This window comes from Egretta garzetta, unplaced genomic scaffold, assembly GCF_000687185.1.
Source record: "Egretta garzetta isolate BGI_Z169 unplaced genomic scaffold, ASM68718v1 scaffold59, whole genome shotgun sequence".
Taxonomy (NCBI): Eukaryota; Metazoa; Chordata; class Aves; order Pelecaniformes; family Ardeidae; genus Egretta; species Egretta garzetta.
In genome coordinates this window covers 5144788-5159164 of record NW_009267230.1, presented here as the reverse complement: position 1 = coordinate 5159164, position 14377 = coordinate 5144788, and the positions used below count along the sequence as shown (strand labels likewise).

At 36.9% G+C, this 14377-nt stretch overlaps 1 protein-coding gene across 2 annotated transcripts in view; it reads left to right on the top strand.

The window, feature by feature from the left end:
• Positions 1-13989, top strand: part of RICTOR (RPTOR independent companion of MTOR complex 2) — a 67815-nt gene extending 53826 nt beyond the window's left edge. For both annotated transcript variants that reach the window (XM_035902755.1, XM_009647326.2), the window contains exons 29-36: positions 444-1473; positions 4932-5109; positions 6384-6468; positions 7859-8092; positions 9484-9636; positions 10398-10521; positions 11429-11567; positions 11737-13989. In XM_035902755.1, coding sequence (XP_035758648.1) covers positions 444-1473; positions 4932-5109; positions 6384-6468; positions 7859-8092; positions 9484-9636; positions 10398-10521; positions 11429-11567; positions 11737-11811 — 2018 coding nt within the window. In that variant the 3' untranslated portion in view covers positions 11812-13989. The remainder of the gene's footprint in view (positions 1-443; positions 1474-4931; positions 5110-6383; positions 6469-7858; positions 8093-9483; positions 9637-10397; positions 10522-11428; positions 11568-11736) is intronic.
• Positions 13990-14377: the final 388 nt, after the last annotated feature.

Sequence of the window (14377 nt, the reverse complement as noted above, 5' to 3'; positions counted from 1 at the left end):
ATTTATATTCTAGAATATAAATACATATATTCTGTGTTTATATTCACACACACAGAGTATTGCTGTATTCAAATTCTTGTATATTTCGAGCATCTAATAATGTTTTAATTCTGCTATGGATAGTTGGAATTTAAATCCAGAACTATACCATATTTATATACCGTTAGAGGAAAGCATCGGTTATACTTTTAGTGGCTGGATATTTGCCCTGAAATAAGATAGTGTGGCTTTTCTGCTGAAGCAATGAGACCTTTGGCTAAGGTACTCCTCAAGATACTTAGTTTACACTACTAAGTTCTGCAGAAAAAGTGTTGAATTAAAATTGAAGTAAATCACATAGTATCCCACTTCGGCGTCTATAGAATTGCTTACCTTTTCGCAACACAGTTTATACAGTTTGAAGAAACGTCCATTTTCAGTGACGAAGTCTCATGTAATTTCAGGTATGTTCATCATGGAGGATGACCGTTTTGGTAGTACTTCCACTAGTACATTCTTCCTAGATATTACTGAAGATGCAGAACAAATATTTTATGACAGACCTGGACCTTCGAAGGACAAAGACCGTAGTCCCTTTCCTTTTTTTTCTTCTAGTAGACTTGTCAAAAATCGCATTCTAAGCTCTCTTACTCTACCTAATAAAAAACACAGAAGTAGCAGTGATCCAAAAGGCGGAAAGCTGACATCATCTGACAGTAAATCAGGCCTGAGGCGAAATCGTACAGTAACAGAACCTTCCGGTAGCATAGACTTTCCTGCTGGGGAAGAATTCAACCCTGTTTTCAAAGTTCCAAAAATCCAGACTTTACGATTAGAAACTTCTTTTGTTGGAAGTAAGCACATGGAAGATACTGATAGTACCCCAAGTATTGGAGAAAATGATCTGAAGCTGCCAAAAGGTCTGGGAAATGAAATTCACCGGGAAAACACAAGCAGAGAAAGGCTAATAGGAGATGGTACTACACAAACACATTTCAAGAGTCGTAGCTTAAGTTTTAATACAGATACCACAACAAGTGGCATAAGCTCAATGAGCTCTAGCCCTTCAAGGGAGACTGTAGGTGTGGACACTACAAATGTAGATACTGACTGCGGAAGTCTGAGTACTGTGGTAAGCACAAAAACAGTTAAACCAAGTCACTGTTCAACACCACAGTCTAACCACTTGCCTCTCTCAAAATCCAACTCTGTATCCCTGGTACTGCCAGGGTCGTCTCATACACTTCCCCGAAGAGCCCAGTCTCTTAAAGCTCCTTCTCTTGCTACAATAAAAAGTCTTGCTGACTATAACTTTAGCTACACAAGTTCTCGTGATGCCTTTGGCTATGCTACACTAAAACGCTTACAACAGCAGAGGATGCATCCTTCACTGTCTCACTCAGAAGCCCTGGCATCTCCAGCAAAGGACGTGCTGTTTACTGACACTATTACCATGAAGTCTGGCAGCCTGGATTCTCGACTAACCCCAAGCCGGTAAGAGATTATTATGTGCTCGTTTCTTACTTCAGAGACATTAAATAAGAAAAGTATCTTTCTAATATTTTTCCAACTTCACCTAAAAGTGACAGTTGTTGCGGGATGATTCATAACTTCACTGAAAGCCATATTGCTATTAGGAGAATAATAAAATAGACTGAGAATTCTCAACTTCATAAGTGCTGTCAGAGAAGCTTGGCTTTCCTAGCTGTGCTTAGCTGTTGGTGACAAAGGAAAATGTTCCCATTGTCACATTTGCTTCCTGTTTAACTTTTTAAATATTTAAATGCAGTGACACTGCTAGCATTACTGAGGTTGCAATCACACGAAATTAGAGGTATGTTTCAGAAGATTATTTTTTCAATGTCAGTTCATGAGGTTCGGGGACTCCTGCCAGTATGCTATATTCATGTTCACTGTGGCATTGAGGCCAGTGGTGAGAAACTGGTACCACTGTTGTGAATGTGAGTTTAGCTTCTTAGCTACAACAGAGCAAAGATTTTACTCACGGCATTTATTTTTAGATGGGAGTGTCACCTCTTTATTTTTGAGTAATATTAGATGTTCTGAAGACTAATTGGATAGTTACATAAGATACCCAGCTCATGACATTGACACTGTTCCCAGCAGCAAGTTCGTGCTTAACAACTTTCTCTTAAAAGCCTTCTACCAAATTTTTCCTTTCAAATCATCTTTTAGCTAGTGCATTGGATTTTCACATTACTTTTGAGAGAGAAAAGACGTTTTCTATCTCTGTTCTTACTTAAATATCCTCTCCCAGATGACAGAAAGGGGAGAAGCTACCAGTACATTGGTCATCTGCTTACTGCACAGAACAGCAAATGCCCAGGTGCTGAACTGCACTCCACATACCCATCTGAGTGTATACAGTGCCTGTTTGTTACTGTGCATTTTTGTCCTGATTAAGAGCAACATTGATTTGTTGATATTTTCATGTGATTCTGCAAAGATGCCATAAAAGATAAGTTTTGTTCCCTTTGTTTAATTAAGTTAGAACTAGACTGAGTGGCTGATTAAATTAAGGATGATTCAGTAGTTAAGCTGCATTATCCTGGAAATCAGAAGTGCTGTGCTGTGCTTTGCTTTGTTGCTGCCTTTCTGTGCTAATGCAGGGACAAATCAGTGTCATTTCAGTGGCAGCACAGGTTCTGTTGTGGCTGTGGTAAAGTTTCACCATTCCTTGCAGTCATGCCCTCGATATGCAAAGCAGCCTTGCTGCAGTGGATTTGTATCCCGAGACTCTGCATATAATATAATATTAACAGTATTCCTGGTGCTTAGCTGTTCATCATCTCTTGTATCAGTGGTTAGGCTCGAGGATTTGAGCTGACCTCTTCAACATTGAACTGAAGTGGCTGGAGTACTTGTTACTTGTATCTTTCAGAAGGTTAAAAAGTTGCAGGGGTACATACTACAAGAGATTGTCAGATTGTGTTCGTCACTAGTATAGTTGATTAGAAAGACTAAGATGTAACTAGTATGCATGGTTTTTTTACTGGTTACAGCTGAGTGTCTGCACTGAATAGTTCTGGTTCTTTTAATTTCAGGGTATGTTACTACTTCCAGCTGAACAACACCCTTAACCACTGGTTAAGTAATAAACTGGAAAGAAATAGCCTGTCCTTTTTGTTTGCTAAGGCTATTTTTCTGTTAGTCTTAAGAAAAATTTGATTCATGCTTCATTGACAAATTCATGTGTACATAGCAACTAGCACCTGTAAATTGGTTGAAAAGCTTGTTTCTTTGCATAAATTATTTTGTAAGGCTTAATTATCCACCTCTATAAAGACCAACCAAAAATGTTAATACGCATGTCTCAAATCCTGATCATGGCTTTCACCCTATCACCTGCAAACACACGTTCATGAAAACTTAGTGGTATTTGCCACTACTCGTTAGATAACTGTTTGCTTTTCTAGGAGAAGCAGGGACAAGGTTTAAGATTAATACTTCTATCTTTAATTTTATGTTGAGAGTAATTGTAGAATGCTTTATTATGAAATGACCAATGCAGTTTGTAACTTCGGGGGTTTTAGAATCGTAGAATCATTTAGGTTGGAAAAGACATTAATGATCATCAAATCCAGCCATTAACTTAACACTGCCAAGTCTGCCACTAAACCATATCCCTAAGCACCATGTCGACGCATCTTTTAAACATCTCCAGAGATGGGGACTCAACCACTTCCCTGGGCAGCCTGGTCCAATGCTTGACAACCCTTTACATGAGGAAATTCTTCCTAATATCCCATCTAAACCTCCCCTGCCACAACTTGAGCCCATTTCCTCTCATCCTTTGAAGTATGTCTTGGCTTTTATTGGAAGCCCACTGCTACTGTCATTAGCCATGGTCAGAATTAGTTAGTAGCAAGAAAACTATAGATATCCTTCTCCGCATTCCCATCACATAATAATGTTTTGAATCTTACATGGTCAAAACTTGGTAATTTAATTTTATCTTGGTGTAAATCTGTTAATCTGTTAGGGGCAAGAATACTATTGCCATCTAAAACAAAAAATGATAGAAAAATATTTCTAAGGCAGAAAGTCAAGAAATCAAATGTTTACTGTACTTCAATATAATAATTTACTGTTCCTGAGATGTGTCTCCCGTTTACTAGGAAGCTTTAATCCACTGCATATAGACCATCTACAAAGGTTGATTAGCAGAAAACATTTTTAGGTTTTTATCTTCAATGAGAAATAAAATGATGGATGGCCAAACTGAGGACTTGTTCTCCTGTTCTCCAGCCTCTTCTCTCCTGCCTCATTTTCTCAAGCTATTTACTTCTTTGTTCCTCAGACTGCTTGTCACAGTCAGCTCTGCTCACTGCACAGATTCAAGTTTGTGCATTCATGTTAAGCAAATTCTTCCTCCATGCTTGGGTAACCTAATGGTGGCTTCTTTAGAGTAAGGAAAAAAATGTTCCTTGCTTGCATTGCTGGTACCTTAGGCTCGAGCTCTGTATTGGCATGGATGTGCTTGCTCAGCTCGGAGTTTGTGACTGTCCAGGGAAGGTATATTCAGTGTATAGGTGCATTTCAAAATGAGGCAATTAGCAGTTTGAAAGCCTAAATCTTTACTGACCATGTCTGGGCTGCAAGTCTTCATAGCCTGGTAAGTTGGAGACAGTTTGTGGTTTTGCAGGGTGGCAGCTCCTCAAGCAGAAGTTCCATCCTGCTAGCTTTCAAGTCCCTGTCACAGGACTTTCAAAGAAAAAATTTTTACCTGAGGAACTGCCAAACCATGCAACACAATATGAGACAGAAAAAAGCAGTGACCCCTTAGCTCATTAGTAATTTGACAGAGGAACAAGCTCTGGGTTCTACAATGGGAAGATGAGGGTAGTCTTTGTGTCAGCAGTCCTTCTTACTTTTAGTGTGCCAGAATGAGAGATTTACCAAGATTGTGATTTATTATTTCAATGTTACAGGTTCATGAAAGCTTTAAGTTATGCTTCATTAGATAAAGAAGATTTATTAAGTCCTATTAACCAAAACACACTTCAGCGTTCCTCTTCTGTTCGCTCCATGGTTTCTAATGCTACGTATGGTAGCTCCGATGATTACATTGGCCTTGCTCTCCCAGTGGATATCAATGAAATATTTCAGGTATGTATGTGATAACTTCCTGGGTTCATTTGCATTTGCATACTGAAAGGTAGTCAACTGTTGCGTTTTCATCAGAATAGATTAGATCTAGAGAAATGAGTTAAAACGGATGTGGTATTTTCAAGGAATGCATTTTGGAGAACAAGGGTTTCTTTTCTAACCTCATTTACAGAAAATCGCTAGTCTGTTTTGTGTTCTTAGACAAGTAATGATGCAGACTAGGTTAGAAGAGTGTCACACAATGGTAGCATAAATATGCTGTCCTAAGATTTTTAGTTGACAGCTAGCTTTTATACTAAAACAGACATAGGCTGTGGACATTTGTTAATGCCTCTTTAGCCAACTAATTGATATGTTCATTGGTCAACCATAAATGATGTGCATAGTCGCACAGTTAACTGCTTGCTGCCATGATCTTGTTTAAGTATTAGTGTAGTTGTATATATATTGTCAGAGTGTTAAATTATATAGTCTTTACTTAACCTCACAGATACATATATTTAAGTTAAACCAGATTATTTTAAGTGTCTTTATCAATTGCCTTCCTCTTTCTACTTGGTTAAAACACATTCCCATCTAACAAACTGATGCATCACAGGGTTTAATACTCTGTTACTTAATTGTCAAAAATGTGGTCTATGTCAAAGGTAAATCAGTGAGCTTCCTCATCTTTAGTTTACTTAGTCTTTGCCTTTCAAACCTAAACTAATTCCTTACTAATCTCAAAAAACTACTAAAGCTAGAGCAAAAGCAAGATTTTCCATCATAGCTGCTTCTATTCTCCTTTGTGAAATTACTACCTTTTCCTTCTCCTTCACAGTCTTTGTGGTGTATTTATGTTGCTTCATTTCTTCTCTCTCAACTCTTTTTGTACAGTTGACTCTACAACATCTTGACTCTACAACGTCTTAAAGGCAACATTTTAGATGTCCTGGGTGTTTTTGCACTGCTCTCCCAAGATCTTCAGTGATGTAGAGTGATCATGGACAGATCATTAACAGTCACTTCTGGGTCACTGGTTTCCTTACAGCCTGTGACCACTGTTTTAACATTTACTGACTGTTTATAGCCTTGCTTAATAAAAATTCATTCAGAAATTTATGTTTTTCTCATTGGCTTTTCTTTAGTGCTCAGGAGCCCATTCTTAATTTACTCTTCTAATAAGATCTTTTTCCTGAAGTAAAAAAATGGACATTTTATTTCCTCAAAATCTATTTTTCCTTTTTACATGATTATCACCTGTGCTAATTTTAATTTTCACTTGAATATTCCAGGTAAAGGAAACTCCATATTTCCAGAAGAAAACCACCCCTCCGTTTGATGACCGTGGAGCTAGGGTCTTTGCACCTGATGCTGGAGGTACTGTTTTTCTTCTTCTCCAGTACCTTTCTGTTGTTTATTTGTACATTGGGTGGGGTGAGGTGTGGGTGTATTTGTTGATTTTTCTTTACAGAAAGATTTTATTTTTTAGCTGTTAGAGCTGTGTTCTGGATTCAGAATAGCAGGCCACCAATTCCCTTTTTTATATAGTTTGAGATAATGCAGTGTTGCTTCAAAGCAACATGAGCTCAGTCCTGCTCTAATAAAGGAGGAAAGTTTACATATCTGATTAGAATATGAGCTAATGCTAACTGAAGACTGGTAGTGATATTGCGTTAAAGAAAGTGACAAAATTTAAGCTTGCATAAATATGTATGTCACATATTGAGCTGTTACATTTTGACTTCCCTTTGATTATACATGAATTTATAGGAACCAGTAAAGGTGCTAGGTGTGTAGTTCAGAAAGTAAATTTTGTCTTTCTGTCATGTTTCCATGACAGTTGATCAGCAGAGGTGATGGGACACGGTACAAGAGAAGGGCAAGTGTTCTGTAGTGCCTGGCTTGTTCTGGAATGTACTTCCTTTTTACTCCAGAGCAGTCAGAAATCTGTAGGGTGTCAGTATGTGTCTTTTTCAGTAGGACAACTAAAAAAGAAGCATTGCAACTGGTCCTAAAGTAGTATAGGATAGCCGTTCTAGCTGTGGTCTTGCCTCCTAGTTAACTGGAACTTTTACAAGCACTTTGAACATCCAAATACATACACCTTAGTGGTTTGGGTTTTTTTTTCTTTTGTGGTGTTAATGTGATACATAAAGCTGATTTTTCCAGAAAGTGTGTTTCTGTAGTTAGCTAAGTTTCAGTGTAAAGTAACTCTTTTTCAAAATTGTATTTGTTGGTATCTTCCACCCACGGAAGAGCACGTCACTAAAGTGTGTTTGGCTTGTTTCTGCGTTGTTGAGTCTAGTTTCTTACTATTACAGGCACTGTTACAGTTTTTTAATTTGTGTTTATGTGTTCATAGGCATATGTGTCATTTAAACATCTGGTATATTATTGTATTAATCTTGTTTGACACTATGAAAATTGGTAATGTATTAGTGTTACATGGGTATTACTGTTACTAATGTTGATATAATGTCAGGTTTTAACACATACCTTCTTACAGTATGTGTGTACCGTATGTGCGTTTAGAGGTTGAATTCTGTCCTTTGCAATGTTTTGTTAAATGTCATAAGCCAGGACTAAAATGTGATGTCTGTCTCCTGAATGTTAACAATCTTGGGAGCTTAACAGCTCAAAAAAAAGTTTCTGGATCTTCACATACACAGCCTCCCCATCCTTAAAAGGCTTAAAAGGGGAAATTTAATCGAAATAGTGTTGGTTGCTTGGGTTTTGTTTTTTCTGATGTCTAATTGCTTATGTACAGGTCTTCCATCAGGTACAAGTGATGTTGTCAAAAGCCCTTTTCAGATGCTCCGACAGCAGATCAGTCTCACAGAAATAATGAATACCAGCCGTTCAGATGCCTCTCAGTTTTTAGAAAATACAGAGGATACGGGGTTACAGGAGCACACGGATGAGAACTGCCTTTACTGTGTCTGCATTCAAATACTGGGTTATCAGCCTAACAACAAAATGAACTCTTCATATAGTCGTACAGGTTAGTCTTCCTTGTGGCGAAGTGTGATAAAATTGAATGAAATACTGAATTTTGTTCATCTTCAAAATCTATTAATCTGTAAGGTATTTTTCCTTACTGACTATTGACCTTGAAATTAATTCTGCCTAGTAAGATCACTGTGCAACTAATGGTATTTCTGTGGTCATTTCCAGCATTTTAATTTCTAGTGGTGGTGTTAGAATAAGTACCTGCATGTTTTTTTAAATATTTCTAAGAGCTTATCGAGACAGAGAATTTGAAACCTTATTTAGTACTTAAAATCCATGTCCTGAAAACATGCTTCTGCCCAACTTATGAAAAGTCTGACTTCAAAGCAAGTCTGTGCCATAAAACAAAACAAGGGAAACCTGACGATTCTGTTGAAGTTGAGCTGTAATTTCAGATCAGATTCAGAGTTATTTTTTTCCTAACCTCCTCTGCAGAGCTTGCGGTTACATGCCTTTTTGTGATGTCTGTAATAAAAAGATAATCCAGCAATGGATGCTTAGTAAGAATCTTCACCACTTTACAGCAGTGTTATGCTCTCAGGTAGTAAGACATAAAGAGTACTATTGGCAAAGGGGATGATGCACCAAATGTGAGGAATGGCCCAGAGAGCTGAGTTTGAGCTTGACTTTGGTATGGAGAAGGGATGGCAAATGAAATCCCATCTGGTCTTCAAGTAGGGTAAGGGGATTGTAGGTGGGGCAGAGCCAGGCTTTTGTCAGGCACACAGCCACAGGATGGGAGGCCAGAAATGCATGCTGTAGGAACAGAAATTCCAGTTGAACATAAGGGGCAAAACTCTGCAGTGTAACCTAATCTCATTTTGAGGTGAACCTTTCTTTGAGCAAGGGATTGAACTAGGTGATCTCCAGGAGTCCCTTCAGATCTGTGTTTTTCTCTGGTTCTGTTAATTGCACAACAATCAAAAGCTTGGATTTTTATATTCGTCTCTTTAAATCCAAAATGCCAAAGGCTCTGAATAGTGAAACCTCCCAGAAGAATCTTATTGTCATATCTTTCTGTTGATGAAGTCAGAGCCCTTTCTGCAACACCTGTGATAATTGTACAAACAAAGAAAATTAGGCATATGCAAGAGCATCTGTATGTTACATAAAATAAAGCACAGATATATCAGTAAGAGCTCTGTGGTGATGACAGTTCTTAGGCTTCCATCAGTGTCTAAAAGGGTTGATTGTTTTCACTCAAGTACTTCAAGATTTTAAAAAAGTGATTTTTAGACATTTTGAGGTTCCACTTGATTTGTATGCAAAGTACTTAGTGTGTGCATTAGTGTCTTCCATGCTTACCATTGTTGAAAAATAAGAAAAGCATTTGAATTGAGGAAAAGTGTGAATAACAAAGATGCAACTTCTTATTTATGTCAGATTTTTCAGACATTCCATATACTGACTGGTGTGGGCAGACCATACACAATCACTTAGATGTGCATTCCTCCAAATTTTCTGGAATTTCAGGCTGTAGTGATGCAGTATCCCATGGTTCAGCTAGCAGCACCAAGAGTACAGAGCTTGTACTAGGTAAGTTTGAAAGCCTTAAGATTATTAGAGACTATAACCCTTATAGGATTTTTTAGGTAGGTACTGTGGAAAAATAATATTTCATTTATACATACTGCAACAAAGTAGTGCTCATTATTTAAAAAAAACCAAAACAACAACAACAACAACAAAACCCCCAAAAAATAACAAGAATAAAAATAACCACCATCTCCAGATGGGAGAACATACTTTTAAACTCTTCTCCTTTTGCTATACAGCATTTCTGCATGTTATTAAATAGCTCTGTATCTGACATTACAAGCGAATTGTTTGCCTTTTTTTCCACACTGGTGGTAGTTTCAAAAAACCACTTTTTTTTTATAAGTTACTGAATTTCTGTAAAGAGAAAGATATTTCTTTTTTAGGCTTGTGTTTTACGTTTTGAATTATAATTTCTTACGAAGTAGCTGGTTGCTAACTTCTCTAGCGTCTAAGAGAAACAGCAGATAATCACTCAGCCAGTTTGCAACATCATTTCATGGTAGAGAGAGCACTGTTACTGAACCTTAAATGTTTTTCCATTAATGAAATGGTTGTTTATCTTTTAAAAATATTTCTCTTAAAATAGTATTTTTTTTTAGTTTCAATTTCAGTGGAAATACTTGTTGATAGGTCAGAATACATGCATAAACATCCATGTGTGTGTTTCTGGAATGCTAAAACAGACTTACGTGGCATAAGATTAGCACAATCAAAAACTATTCTGTTTAAACTCCAAACTGGTTAACTTGTTTTTCCAGGAGTAAAATCAATCCCAGATGATACACCAGTGTGCAGAATCCTTCTGCGGAAAGAAGTCTTACGTTTAGTAATCAATTTGAGTAGTTCTGTAGGAACTAAGGGCCATGAAACTGGACTCCTGACGTAAGTTCAATACATTTCAGATGTTTTAGCAGCATTCAGTTGTATGTGTTCTCAAAGATCTCTCAGATGGTGATTAACCTTATTTCTGACTGCTCAAAAAACTGTCAAGCAGGTAAGACTGAACGTAACATAAAAGCTAAGCAAAGGATTTTCCTTTTGATATTTTTGCTCTGTCTTTAATTTCTTACTCTTCCCCAGTCTTTTCAAAATCAGTAATTCAGCTGTAGCAATGGTTCATTACATACCCAGTATATCGTGCAAAAAAAGAAATTATAATTATTTTTGTTATTTGTGCCAATAATACATATCAGAAAAGCAGACTAACAAACTGAAAGTAACTTCTTGAGAAACACAAATCTGCTTTGAGCAAGAGTACAACTACTGGAATTAATTTTTAGAAAAAAATCCCATTAAAATATAGGAATATAAATCCAGGCACCAAATGTTATAAGAAAACTTGTAGGTTTCTGGGCTAGTGACATTGGAAACTGACATGCAACTGCTAAAAGAAAATGCAGAAATGCTCATTTTAGTTTCAGAAATGCTAACAGGTAATTAAGTTATCTTTTCCATATTTTTCATTACTGCTATTCATGTGGATGCCAATTCTTTGATACACAGTTCTTTTTTCAACATCTATTCTTTTAAGACTAGGCGATCTCAGCAGTTCCGTACAATTTCAGATTACATAATCTGTTTCATCTTATTAATACAGATTTCTTCCAGTTTGGTACAAAATAATGCTGTCTCTTCTGATTTTCTTGCTTCTTCAGATTTATAATGCCTCTTACCGAAGAGTTCTACTTTGTTAATGATGACATTCGAAATCTAATTGAACACGTTTGTTTTAAAATATGATGGAAATCTGTTCAAGACTTAGAAAATTTTGTTTTTTTCTGTTTTTCAGAATTAAGGAGAAGTATCCCCAAGCATTTGATGACATATGCCTTTACTCTGAGGTGTCCTACTTGTTAGCACATTGTACATTTCGCCTTCCGTCTCGAAGGTTCATTCAGGAGCTGTTTCAAGATGTACAGTTCTTACAAGTAAGCGGAGGGTTCCGATGCGTTGAATACACCAGAATGTGCCGGCTGGGTGCAGGTGTCGTGTTGTGAATAAAAGATGCTTTCAGATATGTCTTAAAGGAAACCCATTTTGTGATGTCTCTCTAGCAAAATCTGGGAACATTAATTCTTCATCTGTCTTTTCGTTTAGATGCATGACGAAGCAGAGGCTATTTTAGCGATGCCCACAAAACAGCCAGTAATCGATGCATCGGTGGAGTCCTGACCTCTTGTCTCACACGGTGCATATAGACTTTCTGAAATCCTCGGACAACCTCTGACTGACTGGATAAAAAGCTTGGAGCATCATCTTCTAGACCGTTCCAGAAGCTACTGGTACCTGAAGACTGAACTGAAAACTTTCTTCCTCAACCAATTACTGGCCCAGTCTTTTGAGTCCTTTGGGGAGTTATGAAACATTACCATAGTTTTAATAATAGTAATTACCAGTATATGCAAGAGCCGAGCACTGAACACCTCCACAAGTTTTCATTTCATTTTCTACCATAAATTAAAAAAAAATGGGACAACATGCAGAGACATCTTTTTTTGATTGACTTCCAATTCTGTTCCAGAGAAGCAGAATGATGCCTTGCTCTTTGAACCCTGGACACCAGGAATCAGAGAGACGAGGGCGCATTCCATTGCCAGCAATGGGGAGCCACGCTGTAGTCGTGGATACAAGGGGATCTATGTTAGCCTGTTGGTTTTTGTACTGTTTATAACACTACTTGGGGGTTTGTAACTTCAGACAGAAAGAAAAGCCTCTGTGAATCTGAGGTTTCCTTTAAGTTATTTTAATATTGCTGTAGTTGTAAGTCATTCTATTAGCAGTCTCTCCAGTTTCATTACATTTACGTACGCGTATCTTACCGGAACCAGTTAAGGATTTTCACTACAGTTTTTGATTTTAAAAATAACAAATCATATAAACTTAAAATGCTGAAATCAGATTGTTTTCCCTGAATGATATGCATGTGTTTGCAGTTTCTACGCTCATGCTCATATAGTACAAATGTTGGTCTTAACTCTTAACTAAAACCCTTTAAAAAGCATGATTTGTGTCAGATAAATGAATATTGTATAAACTAAACTTGAAGACATTTAATCATTGCTGCTTTTGTGAGAAGATGTGTTTTCCAAGTTCCATGGAAGCAACCTTTTATAAAAACAAAGGTTTATTTGAATTTTCAATGGATGAGTGATCAGGCATCAGATAGTACTAATAATTGTAGTGAAAAGCCTTAAGTACCAAATTTTGGAGCAGCAGTACTTAAAATTTTATACTGGTATTTAAGACTTGTTGCAAAAGTTGAATGATACAGTGACTGTTAATGACTGAAGTAGTTGCCTCTATCACGTTACTGGTGAGGTTTCTAAATTAACGAGTGCAAGCTTAAAAAAAAAAAAAAAATAAGAATCCCTGTCACTTTTATCATGGATCTAAAGATTCAGAAGCCTTTATACAAAGGTAATATAAATATATGCAAATGTGTATATACAGTAGCATGGCCACCTTTGCTAGAATGCCTGTAATAGAAGGGATTACCCTTTGATTTTGATATAGGTGAATAATTCAGCTGGACTGTACTAAGTAGAATGTATTTTTATCCACTCACTTTTACCATTTTTTATATTTGTCAGATTAATACTTAAGTGAAGATAAGTGAAATTTATCCTGATGCTCATAACTCTGTTCGTACTAGCTACGCTACTGGAGATTTCAATAAGTAGTCCTGTGAACAGTAAAACACGATTCCTAGTGAAAAGTAGAATTTATTTGTTCTTATTGGAAATTTCATCTTGCCACATAAGCACTGCTTTGCAGCTGTCACCTCACTGAGTTCTCATGTGCACTGCATACCACCAGGTTCTGGTAAAGCAGGTTGTAAGTTGCTGCTCATGGTCAAATTCAGTTCCTAAGGTCATCTTTTCATGAGTTCCCACTGAAAGGAGGAGCAAAAAGAAACTGATTGAACTCTTGTATGGCTGTTGACACAAATAATATATCCATGTGTCAAGGCATGTTAGAAATGCTCTGAAAACATTACCATACCAGTGACTATTGGACAAATGCTTCTGTAAAAACCAAAATGTCAATCACAGTAGACCAAATAGTGGTATAAACTCCAAAGGAAATAACGTAGTTTTCCCAAAAATGGGGCTAGCATACCTTATACAGTAGTTTCAAACACTACCTCAGTTAGGCTAGAGTATGAGAGATTTGTTTTAATAACTAGATGGGGTTACGTCAAACAACTCCATGTTATTTTTCTGCAGTTAAAGCAAAATAAACAAGTTTTAGCACCTGTATTTAAAAACAACACCTTCATTCATTTGTTACCAGTTTAACCCATAGCACTTAATCTAGAAGGCACCGTAGGAAGGCCTCTGATTATAAAAAGGTAAGAAAAAACTATGTCAATGTATTTTTTTTTTTTTTTAAAGTATCTCCATCCTGAAATGCTTATGTGTTCTGAAGTACTCGCTTGCGTGGGGATCCATGACGACAGAAACTTGACGTACAAATTATGGCTGCAAATTCAGTTACGAAACGTGGTTTGTTTTCCGAAAGTGTATGAGTGTCAGCAGATTTCAACAAGTATGCATCAAGGATGTAAAGTCTGTACTGTACATAACATGCAACATTTCTAGAGTTAATTTGCGTATTAACATTAAGCTCAGATCAATGTTTCATTTTAATTGGCAAATGAAGGGATACTGTTATTGAAGGAAGTTTATATTGGCCTAGTTATAAACTGTGAATTTATAATTCTATAGATTTCTTTTTG